This window comes from Acanthopagrus latus, chromosome 2 (genome assembly GCF_904848185.1).
Source record: "Acanthopagrus latus isolate v.2019 chromosome 2, fAcaLat1.1, whole genome shotgun sequence".
In the NCBI taxonomy this organism is placed as follows: Eukaryota; Metazoa; Chordata; class Actinopteri; order Spariformes; family Sparidae; genus Acanthopagrus; species Acanthopagrus latus.
Genome location: NC_051040.1, coordinates 18,101,708 through 18,129,039, shown reverse-complemented (window position 1 = coordinate 18,129,039; position 27,332 = coordinate 18,101,708). Strand labels below are relative to the sequence as shown.

Sequence of the window (27,332 nt, the reverse complement as noted above, 5' to 3'; positions counted from 1 at the left end):
GGTTAAAAAAAAAAATGCTGGATTTGATAACTTAAAAGGATTGTGGGTAATCATCAAATCATACTGTTGACAAGTGTACGTCTGAATAGGGCTGGGTGATATCATGATACACCTTGAAATATTAATATCTATATTCAAAAGCATTTCAGAAATGCCAATGAAAAATTAGTCTATGAATACATTTTTACCACATCTTATTCATAAATGAAGCCCGTTTGTATGAACACTCACAGCCAGTCTGCTCATATCTCAATGAGCTTCCAATTAGATGGCTAATCTCATATATGTTCCTCAGTGATTAGAGTAACTGGTAATTTTTCCCCAAAACAATACACCTTGGCCTACCTACATCTTACAGTCACAGCTTATAAAACAAAAGTACTGTATAGCATCAAACATCTTAAATACATAAAGTATGTGGAGCAGGACTGGGACAGTCCTGATCTCAGTCTGCTCTCTGGTGGATGAGGCCTTCACAACAAGAATTACCAGTTAAGAAACATATGCTGCTCCCCATTAAAAAAAAAACCCAGTATGATATATCATGGCTACAATAACAGGTTTATCTTGATGAACATCCAGAAGGATTCTGAAAAACCCTGATGCAGTCACAGGGCTTTGATGACAATAACTGGCTCCACTCATAATTGACGGCATTCTACAAATCATAACCTGGCTGCAGAGATTTGCCTCCATTCAGCCTGAAGAGCACTCGCCACTGATGCTGGCTGATAAGATCTGACCCACAGTCTGTGCTCCCAAGATGTAGGACGGGGCTGAGGTCATGAAAATGTGCAGGCCAGAACACGTTAAGAGAACAGATTTTCTCTTTGGATTTCCTTCCCCAGATGGTTGCTATAAAGTTAGAAGCTATGATAAAACAAAAGCCAATCAACCCAAAGGCCCATTTAGTAGAGGTAAAGATCAAAAAAAAAAAAAAAAAAAAAAAAAAAAAAGGGAGATTTGCAAGGACAAGACCTGCCTTTGAAACTCACCACAAAATTGTATGAAAAGTAAAAGGAAGCTTTAAAATGTGTCTTGGTCGTAACTAACTAACCTTGTCCAGCCCATGAAAATACACTTGCACAGAAGTGTGTTGTGGATGCAGGTGTCCACATACATTTGGTCATATGATGTACCAGATGTCTTGAATTATTTGGTCTGATTTGAGTTTTCATTTCGCACAACTTTATCTTACCTGGATGTTGTTTTCTTCAGCATGTGCATCTGTTTTGGATGTCCTTTGTTTTGGTTCAATCTCTGGTCCAATAGAAACGTTTTCTCTCACTTCCCCTTGGCTACATTTCTTCCTATGAGCAAAAGATGGCGCTGACAGTCCAGAGAGATGGCATGCACAGACCAACTTGGTGCCACTCTGAAACATTGATTATACTGTTTTTACCACTTGATTGCCACATTTTAATGAGGAATCCTTTATAACTGGTTTATTAACCATGTCTAATGGGATTTGCAATGGTATATACATCATTTGGAAATGCTCCACCGCTCAGTTTAAAGCTCATTGTGGGCAAGTTGTAATAAAAATCCCTATGGCAGGTGTTAATTTGGCAATAAAGCCAAATCCAAATCATATGTAGACTTACTTAGTACGCTACTTGTTACAAATTACATGGCAATTGTTAACATACTCCACTGGATTAAAGAAACATTGTGTGTCTCCTTAACGTATCATTATGTCAACTTCAATGTACAGGTTTTCAACACATAATGTTGTTATGATATGATGAGTTTTGTTTGTAGTTAGCACCTACATTAAGTCTGACAAGTTGTTAGAGGGGGAAGTGAAATGACCCACTGTTTCAGGGACTTTTACAGCAGGTCTACACACAATCATCAGGTTTGATGGTGGACGCTGGGCCTCTGAACTGAAAATGTGACCTTAAAATGAGTGATTATCCTGTTCTGTCGATGGGTAACCTGCACATGTTATCATGAAAAACACTAAATGGGTTTATGTGCCAACTTCCAATTGAAAAAAAAAATGGATTTCAGCAAAAATCAAACATTTAAGCCACTTGTCTTATTGCTGTTGGTCAAATAAAATAACCAAATAACCATCATTAAAAGACGTAACCACTTTGTTATCAGTAATGCCTGACTATAGCCTAATTTCTTATATTTTCAAGTGTAACCTGGGCTGGTTGTCGTCAGAGTAGTTTACCCCAGTTACACTGCGTGTCTCTCTGCTTCACATGTGAGACTGTGGCGCCCTCTGGCGGCACAGGAGCAGCAGTGCGGCGCGATGGAGCGATGTTTATTGTTCTCCTGTGTGCGTGTCGGGTAACTTTATTCAGCAAGAGGTCACTTTTGTTTTCCCGCTGCCCGCTTGACCTCCAGGCGTGAGGTGAGCTGAAGGGACATGAGGACGGATGGAGAGTCGAGTTTGAGACGGAGCTCTTCGCGGAGTCTCTCTGTGGAGGGACGAGAAAGTCCAGACGCGCTCAGAGCATACAGGAGCGGCGTAACGGGGGAGTGAGGGGAGGGAGGACGGAGCAGACACCGGCCGGTCTGCTGCTGCTGCTGCTGCACACACACAGACAGTCAGACAGACAGAGACAGAGACAGAACTGCAGGGAGGAGGACGAGCCCTGCTTCACCTCTCAGCCACACCGAAGCTCCGCTGGATACATTTTGGGACGGCTGCGGGGGTCAGTGAAGGCATCATGGTCGTGTCGGTGCGGAGCTGGGTCGCCAACGAGGGAGGGAAGCACTTGGTCCTGGTGGGTGAACTTTTTAAAGACTTCGCGTCGGAGGTCATTGTTCAGGGATATGTTTTGTTCTTACCTGCGAACAACAACTTTGTGCTCCGAGGCAACTTGCAAAAAGTGTTTTCCGAAGTCCTCCATCCTGAAGGAAAGTCACTGACACAGGGCACAGGACTGTTTGTCAGGCTCTCAGTGCTCACCAGTAGGTTTGGTGTACTGAATGTTCTGCAGCCAACAGTCTACCACTGCAGTGTGCATCAGGTTTACATGTCCCCCATAAGAATGAATGTAAATCTTGTGACATGTTAATTTAGAGACAGCTATCTACCGTAAGTCCCATAAAAAAACAAAACAAAACAAAACAAAACATAACAAACCCTGTTGTGATATTGTATTTACTGGTTGACATTGTCCTGATGTTGAGAATTTTTCACTGCACTGTATATATTGTGTTTGTTCAGATGCTGTGGCTGACAGCGAACACCTGGCTGTTCCTGAAGACCTTCCTGCTGTACTCCACGGGACAGCAGTATCACTACCTCTACAAGATGCTCGGGGTGAGACCAGACACATCTGCATACTTTAAATTCATATGTGTCAGTACTTAAGTCACACCTGAGCTCATACATAGTAGTCAGCGTTGCATCCTGAACTGCATACTTATATTTATTACAGCTCATTCTGTTCAGTGTGACCGTTCATTTATTAGTCCCCTAATTCTTCCAAAGGAAGTTGTGGCCTGGCTCAGAAGAAGCTTTAAGGTGTTAAAGTAACCTTAACTCTGATTTTCTTTAGAGCCAGTCAGAGTCCTTCAGTCTATTAAGTTGTGATGCCACGTAAACCTCAGATAGTTCCAGGAAATTTTTGGCAGGAACTTTAGAAATATGAATATATACAGTCAGAACAGTGTTTTTTGGTATAAGCAGCCAACGTCTGGGATCTATTAAGAGGCTCCATGATCGACCATTGCTGTGAAAAAGTTGTTCATTGGGGTGAATGGAGGTGACTGCAGCAAAGACCTACGCTATGTCTAAACGTACCCCTTTTTTCCATATAATGAATATAATTTAACCATCTATTTGAACTGCATGTTCACTACTCTCTGCAAACAACCCCACAACGCAATTTGCACCATTTTATAGATGCACAAATTACAGTTGTGTAAAACTAAACCTGTTTGTAATCACACAAAATGACGATGATTCACGAGTGTCAGAAATCTTAATTTGCTGCTAGAGCAAGCTATTTACTGTCTCTGTTTCCACTTATTGTCCTTGACTGGGGACCGTCTCGGCGTGAATACAGTTTGTGTGCCAGGCCTCTAAGATCTACACTGACTCATCAGCGCATTCACACGTGAAAGTTTTGACTGTGTGCAGAGAGATTCCGCCGGACTCTTAACTGGTGACAGCGTTTGTTACGAAACTCGTGAAGTAGCTGTTCAGATGGATGGAAATCACTTTAGAGCATCCTGTAGCTTCTTTAAAACTACATGTAAGGAGGAGAAAGTAAGTTAGAGAGTGAGTAGTAACCATATTTAAATTGGCACAAGGAGAAATAATTGCATCCTTATCAGCAACGAAACTCAGAGAGAAGAAACAGTCAATATTCAGAAGATTTGTTGCTGGTTGCATCCTGATATATACAGTGATGTGGCGTTGCCTCCAAAATTGGTCATGTGATACGTTCGAGTGACAATAATCGTAATGTAAGTCTGATTATTTGAAGAAACCTGCTTCCTCTGGCTTCAGAAATGTCTATTTATATCACAGGAGCAGGCTTTGAAATGGATGGTCGACTGTCACGTGCATGTTTAATGAGTCTGAGCTGTGACTTTAAACTCTGTCACAGCAATTAGCCACACACACACACACACACACACACACACACACACACACACACACACACACACACACACACACGTGTGTGTGTGTGTGTGTGTGTGTGTGTGTGTGTGTGTGTTCACAGGTTTGCCAGTCTGTTAGCAGCATGAACCCGGGCACCCGGTCACACTTACTTAGCCACACACACACACACACACACACACACACACACACACACACACACACACACACACACACACACACACACACACACACACATCAAAAGTTTGATTTTGTTGATTGTCCACTCGTGTGAGTGTTGGTGTAATCGTTGTCACAAGTTCCTTTTGGGATGTGTGTGTGTGTGTGTGTGTGTGCGCACGTAGGGGCCTGACTGATGTTGACTGTTGAATATTTGGGGCTGATGTCAATACCAATATTAGGGAGTAAAAATATTCCAATTCCAGGGCATATACACACCGACAACACATACACAGATACTCATAACAATATCTCTGACAGGCCAATATTGGCCAAATTTATATCAGCCTGGGAATCCAGTCACACACAATTCGATTTTGGTGTTTGTTGACTCACGTGGGTGTTGGTGTTATTGCTGTCACAAGTTCATTTGCTTTATGCTGATCGCTAGATGCAAGCCCAGCTCTGTCGAAGCAAGAACCAAGTTTGCACTGCTCCCTTTCTCTGTATTTGTATTCTTATGGGTGTTATTACTTTAGGGAAGAAGTGTTGTCAGCACATATACAGCATGTTGATAACCGTGGCACGTGCTCCTGACTCATCAGGATTCAGGAGATACATGCAATAAGACAGCAGCCACCAGGCAGGAGGATTTTGGTGTGACGACACTGTCAAAGACAGTGCAAACAAAAATCAAAGATTTTGTCTAGGACATACAAAGATGAATTAACAATTTAGCAACTACAATACATCATATGTTTTTGTCAATGACAGCTTGAAAACAAAGTGAGTCAGGGAAAAAATACAATATTAACATAGATTGGAAACAGATGCGTGTGTTGTTTGAAACAAGAGGGAAAATCAGATGTAGCAGCGAGCGGCATGTGTGAGCTATTCATGCATACCCCTTACAGTGGGAGGCACGAGAGAGAGAGAGAGAGAGAGGGGCAAGTGTGGGCACGCCGCTGGCTTTGACTGAATGCCTTACCAGAGGGCTTAAGTTTATGTGAGTGTGTGTGCTTATGTGTGCGTGCACACACACACACATTGGAGATGTATTTCAAAGCTTTAATGCCGCTGAAGGGAATTTAGATTTAACTTCAAAAAGCATCTTATCACATCCACCTGTATGGTTCAGTGCTCATGCCGGTGTGTGTCTTGGTCGTTCGGGGTGTCGGGGATGTACAGAAAGCAGGATATCAGATCTCCTGCTTGTGGTTTTACCGTCAGCTGCCGTCAGTATTGAGTGAATGTGTGTGGGAAGTTTTAAAGGGTAAGGGTGGCGGACTTTTAAGTAGTTAACCTTGTGTTAACCTTGAATCTCTAAATGTAGATTCTCACTTTTCAGAAACTCAGCAGCATGCCATCTCTACACACAGACTGTCATGTATGTCAACGTGCAAATAAGTCAGAGCTATATAAGCTAACCTGCACGTCAAAGTGTCTATAAACTTTATTTTCATGATAACAGTGTATCGAATGATAAAGTGAAAACGGCGTGAAAGAGTTTGTTTGTACAGGTGAAACGATAGAGAATTATCACCTGAATCTGCAGCTTATCTTATAGTGAGTTTCAGCTCCTTTTTTTTTTTTTTAGCTGTCTGGTTCACAAGTATATAAGCTCCCTACTGCAGACAGACAGAGTTAATGACAAGCTTAGCTTGTAGTGGAGCATTTAGCAGCTAAAAAAACAGATATTAAAAAAACTGAACACATTTTTTAAATGTATTTATAACATAACTGAAAAGAGAATTAACAGAAACAATTACATTGGTTGTAACATGTATAGCATTGTTAACTGTTCTTAAAAAAAGGAACAAAGTCCAAAATTGAAAACTGAGTCTTAAAGGCTATTAAGACTGAAAAGATTTCGGGGTGGAGTGTCTCTTAAAGTGTTGGGTTGCCGTTTCACACATGACCTCTCTCTCGCTGATGCACACACTCACACACCTTCACCTCTCACACTAGTTGTTTCAATTTCTTGGGGATAATCAGAAGAGACGGCGCTGGCGGTGCTCACGGAGGCTGCCAAGAAAGTGTTTAAACGTGCTGAGTTTAGTAGACCCCAAAGTACATCCATTGTTTCCGCATGAAAACAGCTTTTGCAGTAACAGCAGATTGCACAACAGACATCTCTCCCATGTCACTTCAGGTAAACTACGTTTTCATTCTGTTTACCGGGAAGCCACATAAACCACAGTCTGTTTTATCAGTTCTGCTGCTGGCTGTTATTTTACAAACCAATTGCTGGAAAAACGACTGAACATAGAATTAGGAACACATCAGCTTTCTAATTCTTGTCTCACCTGATGTGTGATTAAACAGTCAACTCCCTTTTCCAGTGGACACAGGGGTTTGAGGACAAGGGGAGACGATGCTGAAAGGGCAGCGCTGGTTATCATCAGCACAGTAATGGTTACAAAGCCCCTGTGAAAGACTAGTCGGACTGAGAGAGAGATGGTATCAGTTGAGAGGTGAATGTGATCAAACACATATCCTTGCAGAACCCCATTGGAAAGAAATTGACACTTGGACTTGGTTTTCCTTGCAATGCCACTTTTAGTGATCGAGTGACCTCGCTTTCTGAGCTGGGACACAAACCAGTTTAGTGTTGTTCTGGAGAGGCCTGGTCTGAATCGGGCGGACAGGAGTAATTGGCTGTTTACTGCGTATAATGCAGCCAGCGATTGAGGGGGAGTCACGAGGCAAAGATGCTCTTTAAGATGATAGGGATTCGTATACTGATAAATGTGACGGGGACATTGTTATTGTGTTTCAGCCTGCTGATTTGGACTTTTTTTACCAACATGGTCAGCAGTTGTAGCAGCAGCAGCAGCAGTGGCTGTGACACACAACTTGTGGAGGCAATTACAGTACTCAAGCTACTTCTTCTCAGAATTGTAACTCAGTTAAATCTGAACAAACACGTGACATGTACTTTTGGATTCAGTGTAACTAACCCTTTCCTAGGATGTCATTATCATAAATTTGATATAAAACAGGTCCCTAAAACTCCTGAATCATCACGTTTTAAAGTTTTCTTCAATAGTAATTCAGAAAATTATTTCAGAAAGGATATTTTGAATCATTTTTTGAACAATCACCAAAGAAGACTGTGTGTGTCATCATACAAATAAACTCAAATGGAGAGCTGTACTTGGAGACAAAGCTTCAGCAGAAAGATCCCTAAAGCAGAATGATTCTTAGCTCTCCACATTGAGAAGGACAAAGATGGGTTTAACTCTCCTGGTGAGGCCGGGAACTCGTGCCTCAGGCTGTCTGTGTGCGCAGAGAAGTGTCCAAATCTTAATCAGAACAGCTCAAAGTATGTATCTTAGCCTGTGAGGCCCTTTACATCTACTGAATCTGTATATCAGCAACTTAGCTAACATTGTGTTCATCTTTTCTAGCCGGGGCTGTGCATCAGCAGGGCGTCTGCGTCTGTGCTGAACCTGAACTGCAGCTTGGTCTTGTTGCCCATGTGTCGCTCCCTGCTCACCTTTGTCCGAGGATCACACACGGTAAGAAAGAGACTGAGGGGAGTAGGGGAAGGAAAGAGGGAGGAAGAAAACAGAGTGACTGGAGTTCTTCTCAGTGGTGATGAAACCGCTGAGAACATAATAAAAGAGGAATGAGGGTTTGAATTTCCTCTTTTAATTTGAAACAGCAAGTTCATCGTGAGTTAAAGATGTCAACAGCTGTTTCTAATTTTATTTAGATAAAGGGTTTGCGGGGAGGGGGGGTTTGGAAAAACGTTGCGGCTACACAAGTTTTTGCTGGTATCACATGTAAATTTATGAGAGACAGTTGAATTTAGGGTTTGCTCTAAAATCTATGATGTTTTATTTTAATGTAAACTCACTCTTATGTTGAAAATGAACTGCTAAAATGCATTGTCGTCCATGAGGTAAATTATGTAAAAATGCAAGAAAGCAGTTATAATTTTTGGCGCATTATCGTTAAAGACACGCGTGAATAATACTGTTGTCTGTGTTACAACACACACACTCACACAGGTCTCAAGCAGAAAGACTCGTCGACTGCTGGACAAGAGCAAGACCTTTCATGTAGCCTGTGGAGTCGCCATCTGCATCTTCTCTGGTAAAAACTGTCACTTACCACCACAGCTCATATGCCTACATGTATCATACTGTGTGCGTGTCAGTATGGGTGTGTGTTCAGTGTGGATAAATGGATTGAGGCTGGCTCAGCATTCCTGGCGTACCAGCTGTGATGTCCGTCCGGCTGGTCATGTGTGTTCTTGCTGTCAAGTTGTGTGTGTGCGTGTGTGTGTATCTGTGTCGATCTTGTGTGTCTCCTCTCATGACATCATGGGAGCTACAGTACCAACAGCTGTGTATCCTCTTCCTCCTCTTATTCATTCATGTCGGAGAGATCTGGCTTCACATCAGTCCAGTCACACGTGACTCTCTTTTTCTCACGATAAAGGCGACCTATGTCAGCACCGGCAACCAACGCCAACATATAGCAGCGTGCTGCGTGTGCTTCTCCGTAGTGATCCAGTCATGGTTCTCAGGTCCAGTGCTGTTCTAAAGATCTTCAGCCTAATAACTGCTGACCTCTGAATTAAAATGTTCAACCGCTGAAAGGACTTCTGATCCACCAGATAGCATGTAGAGGGTGGTGACTGGATTGATTATAAAGGGATTCTTCTGCAGTTTAGTACGTAATTCCATAAAGTTGAGGGAATCATAAGAGACGATTAAAACATCAGAAGTCAACATATCCTGACTTTAGTCTCTTATCCTGGCTGTTTGAATATTCTTCCTGTGCATGTGTGTGTTTCCTCCAGGGGACACAGTTTTTCCCTACATGTAAGTTGGTTGCTCCTTCAGGACGGGTTAAAAGCAGAGAACCTGTTTCACTAAGTTGTACATTGGTGCCAATTTTCATGTCAGCCCATCAGATAATTGCAGACGTTTTACCTAAAACCAAAAATGTCAAGCTGATGGTGGTGCAAAGTCGGTAGGATTTATTCTTAAGGAGACAGTGAATGTCTGTAATCAAAGTTTGTTGCAATATTTCGGGGCTGGACCAAAATGGTGGACCAACCAGCCAACAGTGTCACATGTAGAGCCAATAAAATACACAATATACATAAAAGACCTAAAAGAGCTGGTGTCTGTTTTGCATTATTACATCATTTGTAAGCTTAAACCTCCCTTCATCATTACTGTCAACTTCTCAACGCCAGACACAGATATCTCTTCCCTCGGGCGAAGCGCTCATGTTCTAATCATGGAGTTCCAAAGTTCTTAGACAACAAATGACAATCAAGACAGAGAGTCGGCTGGGATGGTAGAGAGACATGGACTAGGAGAAGAAAGAGAGAGAGAGACAGAGAGAGACAGAGGGGTGGGAGGCAGTGGGAGTGGGAAAGGATGTGAGTGAGAAAAAAAGGACCCTTGTGTCTCATGATTACGCCCTCTAATTCCATCAGCTGTCGAAGGGCTGCGTGGTTCATCTATGATGTCAGGGAGGAGTGAGTGTGTGTGTGTGTGTGTGTGTGTGTTTGTGTGTGTGTGCCAGTGAGTCAGGAGGATGTTTTGCTGACTTTCTGCTGAATAGACAAAGAAATGTTTGTGTGAGTGTCCGCTCGCAGTTCATTTCGACCTTTATAATTAGGTTTGTGTGTGTTTGAAGTAGAGTCCATGTTCTCCGTCTCGCCTGATACCGGTGCACAAAAATGTGTGTTTCCAATCAGTATTGTGTAACCCGCTCTCTTCTCCTGCAGTCGTGCACGTGTCTGCCCACCTGGTGAATGTCGTCAACTTCAGCGTGAGCTACTCGGACGACTTTCCGGCTCTCAATTTGGCCCGCTACAGAGGAGAGGTGAGACACGCGCACAGTTGGACTTTATACTTGTGAGGGCCATCATTAACCTGGCCCCTAACCTTAACCATCACAGGGACGTCTCTTAAGGCCGAGGCAGGCTTGAAACATGTCATCTGACCACATCTGAAAGCAATAGTCAGCACTCATGTTCTCAAAGATAGAACTTCGAGACGGGGTGAAAAGTCAAGTGAGCCGTGATGAGCTGTGTGACTGTGGACGGGCATCTCAAAGGCATTCATTGTGTCTCACTCATGACCCTTTTCATCAACGTGGAACCAGTGCCTTCCTGGCATTCCCACCCTTAGTTTGATCCATTTAGTCTTCATACAGTGGACATACTTATCCTTCAATCTTGATATCTGAAAGTTGGGGGAGGTGTGGAGAGAAAGTGGAGACACGTCCTCCATTTTTCTATATGACAGTGGTTCAGATTCTGTTAGATGAGCCCACGAGCATTAAGTGTGAAGCATACTGATGCCTTCATCCTGATACTACCTCTAACCTTGAACCTAGAAGTCTGAACCCTCTGTCAGCTCTTTGAGGACGTGAGGGAAGTGTCCACGTGTTCCAAAAATGTCCTGTCTCCGAAGCAGCAGGTGGTTGACCCTGTGTCGCGGAGATTAGCATGCATTCAGCTGAAGAGGAGGAAATTAGCATTGAAATCAGCTGCTAAAGCGATTGGTTGGAGTGAAGCATGCAGACTGTTTTTCTCTCTTTAGTACGTGGCTGGCTGCAGCTGTGAGATCTCAAACTCAAATTAGTCCTCACAAAAATGGATGAATGTTCCTTTTTTTGTGTGTTTCCTTCTCAGGACCCCAAGCTGATCATTTTGACCACAAGTAAGATAAACCTCTCTTTCTCATACATTACCAAATGTGTTGTGTAGGCTGGGATCTTCTTTGCAATGAAACTGGTCAACTTGTTACAGATTAGAGTGGCTTCATGCCAAGAAGAAAGCAGGAAGTCATGCTGTTTTTTTTAGTCTCTCTCTTTAAACATCTCTGCATTTTTAATTATGAGTTGGTAAAAGAAGTCACTGAAAGTTAAATTGTTTCCGTTTTCCTAAATTAAGTTATTGAAGACGTGTCCTGGGATGTTAACTTGACTTTGTTTCTCTGCTCTCTGATCGGCTGATTTCTCTTCAGTCCCTGGAGTCACGGGCGTCCTGTTGGTTCTCATCCTCTTCCTGATGTTCACGTCCTCCTCCCACTGCGTACGGTGGGTCAAACCATTCCACAATTGAAATCATCATAGTTCGTGTGTTTGGTGTGTGTTGTCTCGTGGATGTATTAGGAAAACTTGGTCCTGTTTTAGTGCTGCATCTTAAACATAGACAGCCATTTGTTTCTCAAAGTTTCTCAAAGACGGGGAAATCAATTTTCTGTGAGCTGTGCATGTGATTAAAAAAAAAACTTTTTGGGTTTGTTTTCTGTGTGTGAAACGTGATCGCCTTTGTCTGTCAGTCTGAGTTTATCTAAGTTGTGTGTGAGAGAGAGAGAAATATTAGATGAAAACCACAAGGAGACGCGCCAACAGAGGTCTGTTACGGAGCAAATCCCCACTAAGTGTTCCCCTCACAGCTCTGTCATTACTCGGGTCATAGTGGGTCACCCACTCTGCATGCACGTCTGCAGGTGTGTGAAACCTGCAGTGTGTGTGCGCGTGTGCTCTCCTTTCTTTCTTCAGTAATTGAACAGAGGATAAGAGGCTTTTCCAGACCCCTTGAGGCTTTAGATAAGAGTTTGGGTAAGTGGCTGTTGGAGTGGTGGGATGACGGCTGCTGCTTACCAGAAGAATACCAAAATAATGAGTCGCAATGAGCTCGTTGGCACAGGATCAGTACTGTAAAACAGTAAATTAGCATAGAGTTTTGCTATTGCAAAAGTCAAGTGAAAACAATTAAGGCTTTCTTAAGTGTAATAGCTTTATATCCCCGGAAGTTCTTAATGCGTCACTGCTTCTCATCACGTAAAGTTTCACTGATCTTTGAGTTTTTCTAACTTCTTTACAAAGAAAGCCTAGAATAAATTACCCTTCACTTATGCACGTCATGCACATAATTTTTTGTCGCTCACTGAATGGCTAAAGGTTACCTTCCTTGTCATTCTAGGAACAAAGACACTAAAAACTGTGCAAACAAAGTACAAACACTTGGCTACAATTCGGACATGTTATAAATGAAAGGGATTGAAATATAACCCGGTCATAAAGTGCATCTTTATCAAATGAAGTGCGTGAACTCTTCGTCTGCGAAAGAGAAAAAAAGAACCACCCGAAGCTGGGGTTTTTTTTTGTCAGAAACATGAAAGAAGTTGCAGTCAAAAAGGATGACTACAGGGTTTGATGATGTTTATTATTTGCAGTGTTTATAGGGGGGGTCGTCGTGTGTAATGACCCCTTTAATATTGCCCTCTGATGTCCTGCTTACTCGGGCTCTGAGCTGGGAGTCTGTGCGTCTGGCCCCTGAACAAACTCTGACCTCGCTTTCTTCTTTTGCCGCCTCTGCTCTTTCTGTGTCTCTCATTCTCTTGTTTCCTTGTATGTCGCATTACTTTGTTTTTATTTTTACATTTACATCCCTGGTCTTGATTCATTTTCAGGGTGTCCAACTATGAGATCTTCTGGTACACACACAACCTCTTCATCGTCTTCTACATCATACTCATGGTGCACATGGTCGGGTAAGTCTCCGCGCTGAAGCTGTTGACGGCAGCGCAAAACGTATGTGTGTGTGGTTTTGTGTATGGGTTTTATCTCTGCTTGAGTCACTGTTGGTACATTTAGTCTTCATCTCAACCACTACCTTCAAGATCGAGATAAGGGTCTGCTTCACCGTGAGCGTCAGCAAATACTGGAGACTCCCACTGATGCCGATGGAGACAACACACATTTCATTTTCACGTTTTCATCCAGCATCATTCTAAAAACTCATTCTCTAAAAACTCCCTTTATTCAATATACAAATCACGCCACTTTCTCAAAACACACAAAGAGTCTTTTATTTCTTGTTCTGACAGGTGAAAGAGAATTTTTTCCTGTGAATTCTTTGCTTAACTTCGCCAGAAGTCATTCAGCTGTAACTTCAGCAGGGTTTGCTTGCACACGCCTGCTCTCCTTGTGCACAGTTGTTGCCTTTTTTTGTGATGTTTTATTCAGTGCAGTTGAGTTATAGCTTGTTAAATGGGAGTTTTTGATATTCTCTTGATGGCTATCAGATTAGTATCACATTATATCTATTTTATCTATTTTATCACTTTCTTGACACTGCAGACCTTGTGGGTTTTTTCTGTATTTTTTTGTAACACTAGGTCTGAATGTGGCAGTAAAAATACTCCTGTTAGATATCTTAATATGTACCTGGATGAGGCCTTTGGTCTTCTAACCAGTCCTGAAAGTTACACTAGAATAATCAGATAGACAGTATCAGTTCTCTTCTTGTCTTTTCCACCAGAGGAGCCTTGAAGTACCAGACCAACATCGAGGCCCACCCTCCCGGCTGCCTCCGAGCCAATCAGAGCGGCGCTGAGCAGCAAGGCGAGGAGCTGGAGCAGGGAGAGGATGAAGAGAGGAGATGCAGAGAGGAGGCTCACTTCCAGCCTCACTACCCCCAGGTGTGTGTGTGTGTTGTGTATGTTTTGCCATTTCCATTTATTTGAGTGCATGTTCGTTCGCACTTGTAAGTGTGTGTCTGTGTTGTAGTGGGTGTGAGTGTGGAGTATTTGGGAAGTGTTGGAGGGAGTTGGTCCTGTTTATTAGAGGTGAGGTGCTGTTAGGGAGGGGCAGGCATCCTCTTTCTACATCAAGGCCTGTGTTTGTGCTTCCCTCTGAGTGTGTGATTACATGTTTGCACATGGTCGTTAAGCAACGAGCTAGTTCCATAAAATCCCCCTTAAACCTGATTGTGCTCCGCGGGCTTTATGGGAGCTGTGAGCAATTAGTCTGCCACAGGTAAGTGCCAACAGACAGAAACAGAAACACCACACACTGTGACAGAAAGATGAAGAGACCTCATATATACTCTCATGAATACAAGCTCCTCGGCCAAGTTTGATTCAGAGAGCTCTTGTGTTTCTCCGGAGCAAGTTGGGACAGTTATGAAGCCTCTGCAGACGACAACTGATACAGTTCCCTAAGCTCTCTATATCAGAGCGAACACTGCACTTTCTTTTGTGTTAATGTAATTAACATTGAGATTGAGAATTGAGAATCCTAGTGGGGAAAAAAATGTTTAAATCTGCCTCCAATTTTGGGTAGGAATTTCTGTTCATTAAGATGTGTCGGCAGTCAGATTCATGTAAAATCCAAATGTATCACTAATGTAGTTAAATTTGATTAGTTAAAAAATGATTTACATACTTCTTATTTATGTTTAGTTTTCAAGTCATTGATTGTTTTCTCCATTAAGTGATCAGTTGCTTGGCATTACCCATGAAGAGATATTCAGTTTACGAGTGAAGAAATCAGAAAATATTCAGTAATAAGAAGCTAAAATCAGAGAATTTTGACTAAATCAATTTTATATGTTCAAAACCAGTCACTAGGCAATGCAAATGTGTGACTTTGTGACATGGTGTGATGTCACGAAGTCACAGAATTAATTGCTGATGAGCCGTTTCTGGAGCAGTGTTGTCTGTGGGAGAGAGGAGCTTCTGCTAGTGCGGACACTGACCCTTTTAACTTTCAACCTTTTACATGCAAAAGAACATGTATAACACACAGGAACAAAGAAAAAGAAGCATAATAGGTCTCCTTTAAAATTGGCAATACTTATGATAGCAATAATTTTTGCATCTCTACTCAGAACAAGAAGAGGAAGATTCAATTTTTACTTCAGTGTATTTGATCCATGAGAGCTCCGACGTCTCTGCAGGTCTGTGCAGAGAAAGTTGTAATGGATGACTAAATGTCAGAGACTGCTGCAACTCCCTGATGGACTTTATAACTTTTAATGTTATACCTAAAGTCCGTAGAAATATGAAATAAAATTCCATATAAACATTTTTGAATGACGCACATACACACGTCCAGCCTTAAAGGAAAACCATATGTTTCCACTTTGGGTTTGTTTTTGTAGCAAACCCCATCTGTGCTCACCAAAGTAATCGCTACAAACAGGGCAACAAACATGACATCAGTGTCCATTTCAAACTGCCTCTGTCACCTTTGTGAGTGATTAACTGTTAACATTTCGATGTTGAGAGCCAATGTGATGACTAATGTAGTCTTTGTGTCTTGTGTGTTTTTGTAGACATGGCTTTGGGTGTCCGGTCCTCTCTGTCTTTACTGTGCTGAGCGTTTCTACCGCTACATCCGGAGCTGTGACCCTGTTACCATAGTGACAGTCATCAGGCACCCGTGTGATGTCATCGAGTTGCGTATGCTGAAGAAGAACTTCAAAGCTCGTCCAGGACAGGTATTTGGATTTTGAGGAGATATCAGGTCTTCTGTTGTTACTGACTGTTGCTTGTCTTTTGAGTTAAAAAGTTCACCTGACGAGTTCTTTCTTTTGTTTCTCCCCCTTCTTTTTCTCTCCACATGCCCTCTCCCTAATCCTCTCTTTCTTCCTCTCTGTCTCTGTCATCCTGCTGTCTCTCCCTCTCTCTCTCTCTCTCTCTCTCTCTCTCACTCTCTCTCTCTTAGTATATTGTTCTTAACTGTCCAGGTGTCTCTTCATTTGAGAACCATCCCTTCACGCTAACAACAGTAAGACCTTATTCAACGCATTCCTCAAACATGACACAATGCAAACACACACTCTTCACGCACACACATGTTTTCATGGTTTCTTAAACTTTCTCCCCCCTGGCAAAGAACGTGCAGTTCTTTGTCTCCCTCAACATCCCGCCCCCCTCTGCTGCGAGCTGAGTGGCAGCTGGGTCGTCCAGTAATACCCTACATCCTGATGTTTCTTGCTAATGTTAAGATTTAGCACAGATTTATGAGACAAGACAGAAGACACAGAGGCAACTGTCTGCTTAGACAGCATAGAGCGCACACTCATTTCACACACGCTTGCTCACAAAGAAGCACACACAGACACACACACACACACACACACACACACACACACACACACACACACACACACACACACACACACACCATAGTATGTGCATGCCTATGCCTGGTGTGTTATGGAGCTTTGAGGAGGAGGGCAAAGAATCACACTGACAGAGAGCAGACAGACCCCTGAGGCTAGTAACGCCGTCTGCCAACAGGAAGGCTGTGTGTGTCCGTGTGTGTGTGTGTGTCCATGCGTGTGTGCATGTGTGCATTGTTAAATTTAATGAAAAGAATTGTAGCTATGTACTGTATGTGTGCACACTGTGCTGTTTGTGTGTGTCTTTGTGTTAGCTGCACGTGTACACTGTACGTGAGTGTTTTCGTTTTCTTTCTAGCAACTGAGTGTGTGTCTACTTGTGTATGCCGGTGTGTGTGTGTGTGTGTGTGTGTGTGTATTTTGTTGTGACTCACTGTCTGCTCTCTTAACTCCTCGCAGTGTCCCACAGAGAACAAGGAAACTTTCGGCATCCATCTCCGAGTCGTGGGAGACTGGACTGGTGGGTACACAGACACACAGACACACACACACACACACATGCACGCACACTTGCATGGATGCACGCACGCACGCACATACACCGCACACACACAGATTAAAGCACAGACAAATAGACACACAAGCAAACTATCTGCTCCCTATCAGAGATGACAGGATGCAAGTCATTTTGTTTTGTCCTCCTCTGTGGGGAGGATGGATTTCCCCAAAACTACGTTCTTATGTGTGCGTGTCCCTCTGTGTTTTTATTATCATGTGTGCGTGTGGGACTTGTTCTTACCTTGAGGCTCTCATGGTTCCCACAGTTTTATTGTCTGGTTGGGAAACTGTATGTTCTATGAGTGCACACTTAGTTTATTAACAAGGACGGAGCTTGTTGGATTCAACAGAACTGGAAAAATTGAATCAGTCTATTTATTTCTGGATGTTTTTCACTTCCAAAAGTTGGTGTGTTGAAGGTCCCATGTTGCATACAGCGAGAATTCTATGTTTTTTTTTAGTATATTATATATGTATCAAAATCCTGTGCTAGCATTGTAAACAGCTCCCACTAGCTGCCTGGCTAACTAAGCTAATTAGTGGCTACAATGATCAGCGGTTAGCAGTTATGCTGGTGATATTCTGGCCCCCATTGTTTGGAGTATGAATTCAACAGGTGGCCAATTCTTAAATATTTCACCTTTAAAGTCATAAGCAGACACAGTTTAAACTAAACTTCTTTTGAATAGCACCTTTCTTACAGCAAAGCAAGAAAGTGCTCGATACAGTGAGAACAATAAAAGCAATACCTCACTCCCCAACCCACATGCATATTCAAGTCAGAGAAAAGGAAATTATGTCATTCCACTGGGAAAAACACTATCCTTTGTCTTGCCCTTTTTTATTTGAATGCCAGACTCAAAAGGGACTCACTGTCAGAGGAAGCTGTGGCCCTTGGGAGCATGTGACACATGCGAGAGTACATACACTCATTTCCACTTGCTACTGTACATGTCCACGCACACATGCTGTTGGAACACAGGAAGGGAAGTCGGTGTTGTTTGTGTTGGCCCCTCAATCTGCCGTGACCACATGTTGTATGGAAAACATTAAATTGGAATGTATAGGCAACTCTAAGTAAGGCAATATTTGCACAGACCCAACATATGCATTAAAATCTTTATGGCTTGTCCATTCTTAGAGAGTTAGATCAGTGGATGACGTGGTGTGAAATTACAAAGCCTTTCTTCTCTCATCAGAGCGATTCACACAGCTGTTACTTCCTAAACCAAGGATCGACCTGGAGATCCTTCCCATGGTGCAACAGAGGAGGTATCCCAAGTAAGTTTGTGTGTGCGAGTATGTGTGCGTGAGACGTGGCTGACATGATTTCTCATGAAGGCTTAGAATCACAGATGGGTCAGAGGTGTTGACCTGCTGACCTCTGACCCTGTGCTCTTCCTGCTCTGTGTTCGAGAGAGTGAGATAGGCAGAGATAGAGAGGGTGATGTGGGCTGGGGGTGAACGAGAGTTTGCTTTGTGACAGTAAACCAGAGCTAAACAAACTATCAGAACCTCTAGACCCCCTCTTGCTGTTTAGTGTTCAACAGTGCCAAGGCACAGATAGAAGGGTTAGGGTACAATCCTGACCTGATACATCACAATATCTGTAATTAAAGAAGAAAACGACACCTCTATCAAGGCAAGGAGCAGGAGTAATGCATTTATTCAATTCACAGAAAAATAAAACAATGTACATAAAAGTGCATAGAGTCTCAAAAGCAAAACAGTCTGGAGTTAAAATGTTTAAAATACGTCACAATCTGTGTGAATTAACTTTTACTCTGAGGAGACAAGAAATAGCGAGTTTAGTGAGTCTGTTTCATATGTATTCTTATTCATATTTGGTGCCAGTGTACCTAAAGTGTCACAAAACATATAAAAGATACAATATATGGCCATATTTCATCCCACCTTACAGTAGTTTGGACCATGAATAAAAAAAGTGTTATTGAGGTCACAGAGCTTGTGATTATGTGACAGTAATACTGAGCCAAGCCTCACTTGGCCCTGTGGCGGGTGTTGGGGTGTGTAAAGGCTGCTGGAACATTACCAGCCGTGTCCTGAGCTCAGTGCTGAGCTTTCATGTGTGGAGCTGTGTGAGTACATTGAATAGTACATGTGAGTATGCTGTCTTAATGCAGAGAAATGCTTTGGTTGACTGTGCTCGGTTGTTTAGTATCTGTGAGTGTGCGTGTGTGTGTTTTCCCAGTGACACAAGCGTTTGAGCAGCTGTTGTAGAAATGATGGGTGTGTGTAGAGAGGGGGCTGTCTGTCTCACACACACACACACACACACACACACACACACACACACACACACACACACACACACTTGCTGTCCACCCAGACTGTGGGATTTCAATGCAGGATGTTTATCTGTTTATGTTTGTTTGACCCTTAGGGGAAAGTATAAATATGTGTGTATGTTTGTCCGGTTCGCCGGCTAATCGTCTTGTGTATTTTTGTCCATGTTGTGTGTTCAGGCTCTATGTGGACGGTCCCTTTGGAAGTCCATCAGAGGAGGTGTTCAACTACGATGTCAGCCTTTGCGTTGCGGGTGGAATCGGAGTCACGCCGTTCGCCTGCGTGCTGCACGCCCTGCTGTGAGTGCTGTAAAAATGATCACATCCTCACAAATCATGAGAAATCTGAATTAATGATTATTTGTATCCATCTTTCTTCCTTCCTCCCTGCTGTCCACCCAGTGACGGCTGGAAGGGTTTCAGGTTGCAGAGGTTGTATTTTGTGTGGGTCTGCAGGGAGCTCCAGTCCTTCTATTGGTTTGCTGAGCTGCTGTGTGCCGTGCATCACAAGGTCAGTACGAAGTTTCTGATGGCTTGAATGTCAGAAGAATCACATCAAAACATCTGTGAATGCTTCTGCTTCCACCATCTGTTCAGAAAACGTAACTGAAGCCAGTTTACCAGCAGAGATAATTTACTCGCCACAGGCTACTGGGGTTCGCAGCTCCTCATTCCTGTGTGTGTTGGCTGGCAGTGAGGTCAAAGAAAGTTTTCCGGGTTTTGAAGGGGAGAGAAAGGTTGGAGGCCAAAGGCATAAAAGACCACAGTCAAGCAGGGGAGTCATTACCGTGGCACCTGCGCTTTTAAAGTCTCATTATAGTGAAACTAAATTTGTGTGGACATTTTTTGATCAAATTAAATGACTCATTCGGCCAATGGCGTCAAACTGTGTGCCGCTCCAACTGTGTACCAACGAGTGTACTGTTTAGTGTATGCGTGTTTTTTCTTTATAGGCATACCGAAACCATTAGCAGAGCAGGGAAAACATGCCCCATGAGCCAGGTTTAACAATTTTAGCAGTGTTTTGCTATGATACGATTAAAATAAGAAAGAATGAAATGCCCGTTTTATGGCATTTGGCGCCATCTCGTGGCTGTTTGTAACAGTGTTTGTCCAAAGTTATATGGACCGAATAATGCTTGATTTTCAACATAGTCTTCATCAACTCAGTCACCAAAAATTTTTTAATCCCTGACATAAAACAATCCTTGATATCATATTTTCTTGTTGAGTTAAGAATGTCTGTGTGTGTCTTCTAGCTTTGGCAGGAAAACCGACCGGACTACTTCAATCTGAAACTGTTCGTCAGTCAGACAGACAACCTGCAGGTAGGTCTTACGTTCATATTTTTTATTTCATTGTGTGTTCATCCATTTCAGTCTTCATTGTTCCACTGTTTGTTCCCCACTAGAGGGCATCGTATGACAGTGAGAGACCTTGAAGTCCAAAGTCTATTCATCTGTTGGCTCTCTTTCTCTCTGAACAATACAGCATTTATGGTGTCATATTGTTTCAGTGAATGTGCTTCTTATAATAATCCACTTATTTCACACTCTCTTCATCAAGTCTCAATGTTGCAAAACAGCTATAAGAAGCCATGACTTTGTCACAATACTTATTCAAATGTTTTTGTCAAGACCATGTGACTGTGGCGGAAGAGCTCCTCGTTAGTATAGTGGTGAGTATCCCCGCCTGTCACGCGGGAGACCGGGGTTCAATTCCCCGACGGGGAGAGTAGCTCTTTTCATAGCATGTGTGTAGTTCACTGAGTGGTTGTTGGATTTACAAGTGCTCTACAAACTAGTCTGTCATGGTTCAGTAACCTGTCAGATGACACCATGTGCCACGGGTTGAACAGCTCCTCGTTAGTATAGTGGTGAGTATCCCCGCCTGTCACGCGGGAGACCGGGGTTCAATTCCCCGACGGGGAGAATAGCTCTTTTCATAGCATGTGTGTGGTTCACTGAATCATTGTTGGGTTTACAAGTGTACTGTAAAAAACGATTTGTCATAATTCAGCAGCCTGTCAGACGAGACCATGAGATAGGGGCTGAACAGCTCCTCGTTAGTATAGTGGTGAGTATCCCCGCCTGTCACGCGGGAGACCGGGGTTCAATTCCCCGACGGGGAGAATAGCTCTTTTCATAGCATGTGTGTGGTTCACTGAATCATTGTTGGGTTTACAAGTGTACTGTAAAAAACGATTTGTCATAATTCAGCAGCCTGTCAGACGAGACCATGAGATAGGGGCTGAACAGCTCCTCGTTAGTATAGTGGTGAGTATCCCCGCCTGTCACGCGGGAGACCGGGGTTCAATTCCCCGACGGGGAGAGTAGCTCTTTTCATAGCACATGCGTGGTTCACTGAGTGGTTGTTGGATTTACAAGTGCTCTACAAACTAGTCTGTCATGGTTCAGTAACCTGTCAGATGACACCATGTGCCACAGGTTGAACAGCTTCTCGTTAGTATAGTGGTTCGCATGCGTGGTTCACTGAGTGGTTGTTGGATTTACAAGTGCTATAAAAACTAGTCTGTCATGGTTGAGCAGCCTGTCAGACGAGACTATGTACCACAGGCATCATTGGAAAAATAAAAGAGATACTAAAATAAAATAAAACAAATAAGTAAAAGAGTACTGAGGTAGGAATGGTGTAAATGGATAAAGTTCTCAAATAGAGATAATGATAGCCTACTTACAATATACTACTTAATATTTATATATAAATTATTTTATTTTGCAAAAATCGATCGACCTAATTTAATTTTATTATGCTATCTATACACCAAACCTACAGTAGCCTCTGGCTACCTGCAGAACATTGTGTAACATCATGTTATTGTGTACATCATGGCTTCTGTACACTGACAGGTATGAGCTTTTCACGCTGGCTTGAGGAAGTCTAACCCAGAGACTTCACTCGCTCGTCTGCTACTCATTCAGAACGTAGCCGGCTGTTTGCGCTCTCCTACTCTGACTCGCGAGCTAGTGCCATGATGAGTCGGCCGTGTTTCCGGCATCGAAGCTCGCAAGCTAGCCCGCGAGCCATAGGCATAATATAGGTAGACGCCTCATGGCATACTGGAGCGTAATCCTGCGTCGCTGCCATCATGGTCAGGTCGCCTCACTGTAGGCTAGCACCAGAATCAATCGGAATCCACGGAGAGCGAGCTACTATGACAGTATTTTGTGCAGTTTATGGTTGCAGCGACCGGCGCAGTATTGTTACCAGATCGTGGGAGATTACCTTTCATAAGTAAGATTTTTTTTTTTTAAATAATTTTTGTGACAGTGCCCTCTATCATAACTAAATCTCTGCCGTTTTTAACCGTGTGAAAATCCGGTAAAAATTCGGGAGGTCATGATTATTGTAGTTGGGGATACACCTTCCTCAGTAGAAATAAATGCAGGGGGGTCGCACTGATACATCAGCTCCAATAGGCAGCTTCAGTCTATGAGGGGTCTATGTATATTATGTCTAATGCCGCGAGCCATGGTACCGTGAACCGTTCCACCCCTAGTTCAGCAGCCTGTCAGACGAGACCATGTGATAGGGGTCGAACAGCTCCTCGTTAGTATAGTGGTGAGTATCCCCGCCTGTCACGCGGGAGACCGGGGTTCAATTCCCCGACGGGGAGAGTAGCTCTTTTCATAGCATGTGGGTGGTTCACTGAATCATTGTTGGCTTTATAAGTGGCTGTAAAAAATGATCTGTCATGGTTCAGCGGCCTGTCAGAGGAAATTATCAGGGCACTATGACAAGTACTCGTTCGACTATTTGTCCCTATTGCTATTTGATATTCCTGATTTGCGAGTGTTTCAGCTGTCACCCTGATCGCCCTGACAAAGGCTGGATAACACTTCTGGGTGTCAGGTTATCCCTCAATGGAAAAATCTTGACCTGTCTCAGAGCTGTTTTGCTGTGATAAGGTTCATTACATCAGAAGCTTACTTGACTGATACAGATTTTTTTTTAGTATTCACATGATCCCACATGTGTGCTCTGCTTTGTTGATAACTGTTCACAGCTGTATTTACTCCGGATAACACAGGCTGCTTCAGAGTGCAGGTTAGCAGGAGAAAGCAAGACTGGAATTTTTAAACCTAATAGAAAAATATATTTCACACATTATGTGGCTTTTTTTTTAATTTGACAGCATGAGTCATTGATCATTTTCCGATTTTGTCATGGTTTTCCTCAAAAACCCCTTCCTTCATTGCACTCAGATTTACTCAAACTACATGAAGCTATGGTATTAGAGAAGTGTCACAACAATTACGGTCTGGTCTCTTGCATCTTGCAAATCTCAGGAAGTGATCAGCTATCGTCCTCAGCCTGCAGTCCACACTCCATATTTTGTTTTGTGCTGTGGTCAAAACACCTGCCCCGTGTGAGGCTCGAACTCACGACCTTCAGATTATGAGACTGACGCGCTGCCTACTGCGCCAACGAGGCGACAAACCAACAGTTTTCCACAAAATTCCTGAACTTCTGCTTCTGAACGCTACATAATAGCATACTATAATAGCATAATTGAAATACTGTTGGTGTTGACCAGAGAAATTATCCCTACCCTAGACTTTTTTCACCTCTAGCAGACTGATGGGAATCCAGTGTAGACTGAATAGTAAAAGAAAAAGTAGAATATTAACTCTGACTTTAATTCCAAATTAAAATTGTACTACCTGCTCAGCATCAAACAGCAGACAGACACAATTTGCTAACATGTTTGTTGCATCATTTTAAAAAGTAATGTGTTAGTGTAGTGCCAATGTGACCAAAAATTGTTCTTGAGATTATTTTGTTGTTATGTACCCTTTTTTTCAGAGCATGTCTGAGGAGAAATACCGCCCGCTCACCTCAAGACTGCTGGTTGGTCGACCCAGGTGGAAGCTACTGCTTGATGAGATTGCAAAGACCAATAACAAGTGAGTAGAGTGGGAATGTGCAGGGCTGGAGTCTCAATCCAGTGTTTTTATGTCGATTAACTCTCCCTCTCTCTCTCTCTCTCTCTCTCTCTCTCTCTCTCTCTCTCTCTCTCTCTCTCTCTCTCTCTCTCTCTCTCTCTCTCTCTCTCTCTCTCTCTCTCTCTCTCTCTCTCTCTCTCTCTCTCTCTCTCTCTCTCTCTCTCTCTCTCTCTCTCTGTCTGTCTGTGGTTTTTAGTAAGCGAGTTGGGGTTTTCTGCTGTGGACCAAAGGGCATCTCCAGGACTCTCCACAGACTGTGTAACTCAGCCCGATCCTCTGGAACAACCTTTGAATTCAACAAAGAGTCCTTCAGCTGATCCAGCATCAGAGCAGACTTCACACTCCGAGCTCAACCCCAGCAACAAAATTAAAACAAAACAAAACAAAAAAACCCCAGCAACACTGGGACCAATTGATTTTCATACCCTTAGGAGTAAGTGGTCTTCATTTGAAGTAAATTCCTGGATATCTGATTCTGGCTGATCTTTGTTACTTGAAATGTTTAACACACTCGGAACAGGCCAAAAGAACTTGCATATTCATACACTGTGTCACTATTTCATATGCATCCCTGCCCATGGTCAGTCTCAAAAGGCCCCAGCAGGATAAGACTTTAACAAACAGTACGAGGCCTGTTCCTCCCTGCAGACCAGCCTGACCCCCAACTGAGGACCCCCAAGAGCTTCAGCTTCAGCATCTGATGCAATAAATCTCTGAGGAAAACTAAAGAGACTTGCTCCCTGCTGGGATTCTCCCCTCGTGGTGCGCTGTGTTTCTATAGTTCCTGTTGGTCGTTGATCCTATCCCTTGTCCCTGGAGAAAAAAAAACAAAAAAAAAAAACATCTGACACAACCTGCAGTTGCATCTCTCAGTGCACCTGTACAGACTGCAGAGACCAGACAAACAACAAAACAGTGAAAGACCAGAGATGTGGAACCACACGGGTAACCCAGCTGTGGTAACACAGCAGTATGACTGACAGACTTCATGTCACCTTTACTTGACACCAACAAGATTTACTGAGCAAAAGTTTTGTTTTTTTGAGAGTCCCCACCCAGTACCACTTCAGGCTTTAGATTCAGTAGCTTGTCTGTCTTCATCCATTATAAATACATACAGGTACCTTCTTCTGTACACGACGTAAAGAATTGACTTGCCTGGTCATTTGAACTGTCATTTGTCAGCACTCAAAAACTGCTGCCTGTAAGAATTCAAACACTGCACTGTTTTTCCTCACACCTGTGGTGCTGTTTATCCCTCTAGGTTGTTTTGGCAAAGTTTTTGAGCTATCACCTGTAGAGTTGTCAGCCATCTGACAGATATAATGGAACTGGATGACACCCTGCTTGTGGTGCTCAACAGCAATGTCTCTTTCCAGAAATCATGACCTCGTTACTGAAGACAATCCACAGACCTTGTTGTGAGCAGATTCATCATGGGAAAATTTTTTCCCATGATTAGGCTAGCTAACTAAGCTAGCTAAGCTAGGTAACCTTACTGCTCAGCCGAGGAGGACACATTTAATGTTTACATTAGGACCATGAGCCCCTTGTCCAAAAGTCTGCAACTCAAACCAAAGACATCTAGATGGACACATAGGACTACAAATGAGAGGGAAAATATGTATGTTTTTATTTTGGGGTGAACTGTCCCTTTAAGGTTTGAGAAAGCCTGATAATAGAAACCATCGTAGGGGAAAATACATCATCTGATGATTCAGAAACTAGCAGTAAAAGGTGATGGGATCTCAGCTCTGAAGAGAAAATGTCAGGAGGCCAAACAGGTCATATGTCTAAGCTGAGAAACAGAACTAAGTTTTGATTGTTCTGCAAGACTTTCAATCATCAGCATCTGAGAAGGAACAGAACCAAAATGGACACTTAATTCAGTTTGTTTTCATTTCAATGTTTAACTATTGGTCTTCTGTTCATATTTTGTGTATCAAAGATCTGTTTTAATGCAAAGCAAACCTTCACTACACCTCAAGCCAGTATTTTTAGTATGTTGTTTTTCAATTTATTTATAATGTTTAAAATTATTTTATGTTATGTGAAAACTTCTGCAGGGCTTTGGCAATTTTTCCACAAAGTGTCTGTCATTACTTTTATACGTATCCAGAAAGTTGAAAGCAATGCAGACGGATAGAGAATACAGATGGCAGTTGATAACAATTAATGTGTAAGTTTGACACTACAATTTAATAAGTTTTATTGTGTTTTTATTGGTATTTTGAAAAATGCCAAAACTGGAAAACACCAGGTGTCTGCAAAGAATGAACGTCTTGATATTTCTGATTTCGCGACTGAAACAAGCATATTCTCTCACATTGTAAGTAGCCACCACTTATTTAGCATTTTGAAATTTAAATATATTTTCACGTTCATTTGTATATTAAATTTCAGGATTGTCTTTTTTTTTTAATTAAGAACAAGGCAACGTCTGAAATAAAAGAGATTGTCTATTAATTATTTCTTCATTACTTGCAGGCAATAAGTGAGAACATATTTAAATGTTATTATTGGCCGGAAGCATATAAGAAACTATGTTATTTTCACAGTACATCAACTGTTTAGTAGCATTAACAAGACATTATTGAAGTTAGATATCATTCAAATTAGCCATAACATATTCATTTGATTTCTGACAGCCAAACTCAGTGATAAAGAAAAGTAGTGTAATTGGATTTAACAACTGCTTCTCAATATACAAACTGACAGTACAAATCTTTTATAAAGGCTGGCAGTCTAGGCTCTGGCTTACAAAAGATAAAACCCCAAACCATAATTTAAATCAGATTTCTGCTGCCATACATGTAATATGCACGCAATCCTAGTTAGTTTAGCAGAGTAAAATT

General features: G+C 42.5%; 1 protein-coding gene and 6 non-coding genes across 7 annotated transcripts; 6 read left to right on the top strand and 1 right to left on the bottom strand.

Annotated features, from left to right (window-relative positions):
- Positions 1 to 1,126: 1,126 nt before the first annotated feature.
- LOC119034184 (NADPH oxidase 4) lies at positions 1,127 to 26,943 on the top strand. The gene is made up of 18 exons (XM_037124979.1): positions 1,127 to 2,741; positions 3,188 to 3,283; positions 8,161 to 8,271; positions 8,767 to 8,851; positions 10,506 to 10,603; positions 11,418 to 11,445; positions 11,752 to 11,824; positions 13,207 to 13,287; positions 14,058 to 14,217; positions 15,855 to 16,019; positions 16,247 to 16,309; positions 17,106 to 17,166; positions 18,404 to 18,485; positions 19,691 to 19,810; positions 19,913 to 20,021; positions 20,770 to 20,838; positions 24,338 to 24,438; positions 24,674 to 26,943. Exons 1-18 carry the CDS (start codon positions 2,685 to 2,687, stop codon positions 24,792 to 24,794), a joined length of 1,680 nt encoding a protein of 559 aa, XP_036980874.1. The 5' UTR covers positions 1,127 to 2,684; the 3' UTR covers positions 24,795 to 26,943.
- trnad-guc lies at positions 21,172 to 21,243 on the top strand. Its single transcript has one exon. It is a non-coding gene; the product is annotated as a tRNA-Asp (tRNA).
- Positions 21,370 to 21,441, top strand: trnad-guc. The gene has a single exon. It is a non-coding gene; the product is annotated as a tRNA-Asp (tRNA).
- On the top strand, positions 21,570 to 21,641 carry trnad-guc. Its single transcript has one exon. It is a non-coding gene; the product is annotated as a tRNA-Asp (tRNA).
- Positions 21,770 to 21,841, top strand: trnad-guc. The gene has a single exon. It is a non-coding gene; the product is annotated as a tRNA-Asp (tRNA).
- On the top strand, positions 23,076 to 23,147 carry trnad-guc. The gene has a single exon. It is a non-coding gene; the product is annotated as a tRNA-Asp (tRNA).
- trnam-cau lies at positions 23,893 to 23,965 on the bottom strand. Its single transcript has one exon. It is a non-coding gene; the product is annotated as a tRNA-Met (tRNA).
- Positions 26,944 to 27,332: the final 389 nt, after the last annotated feature.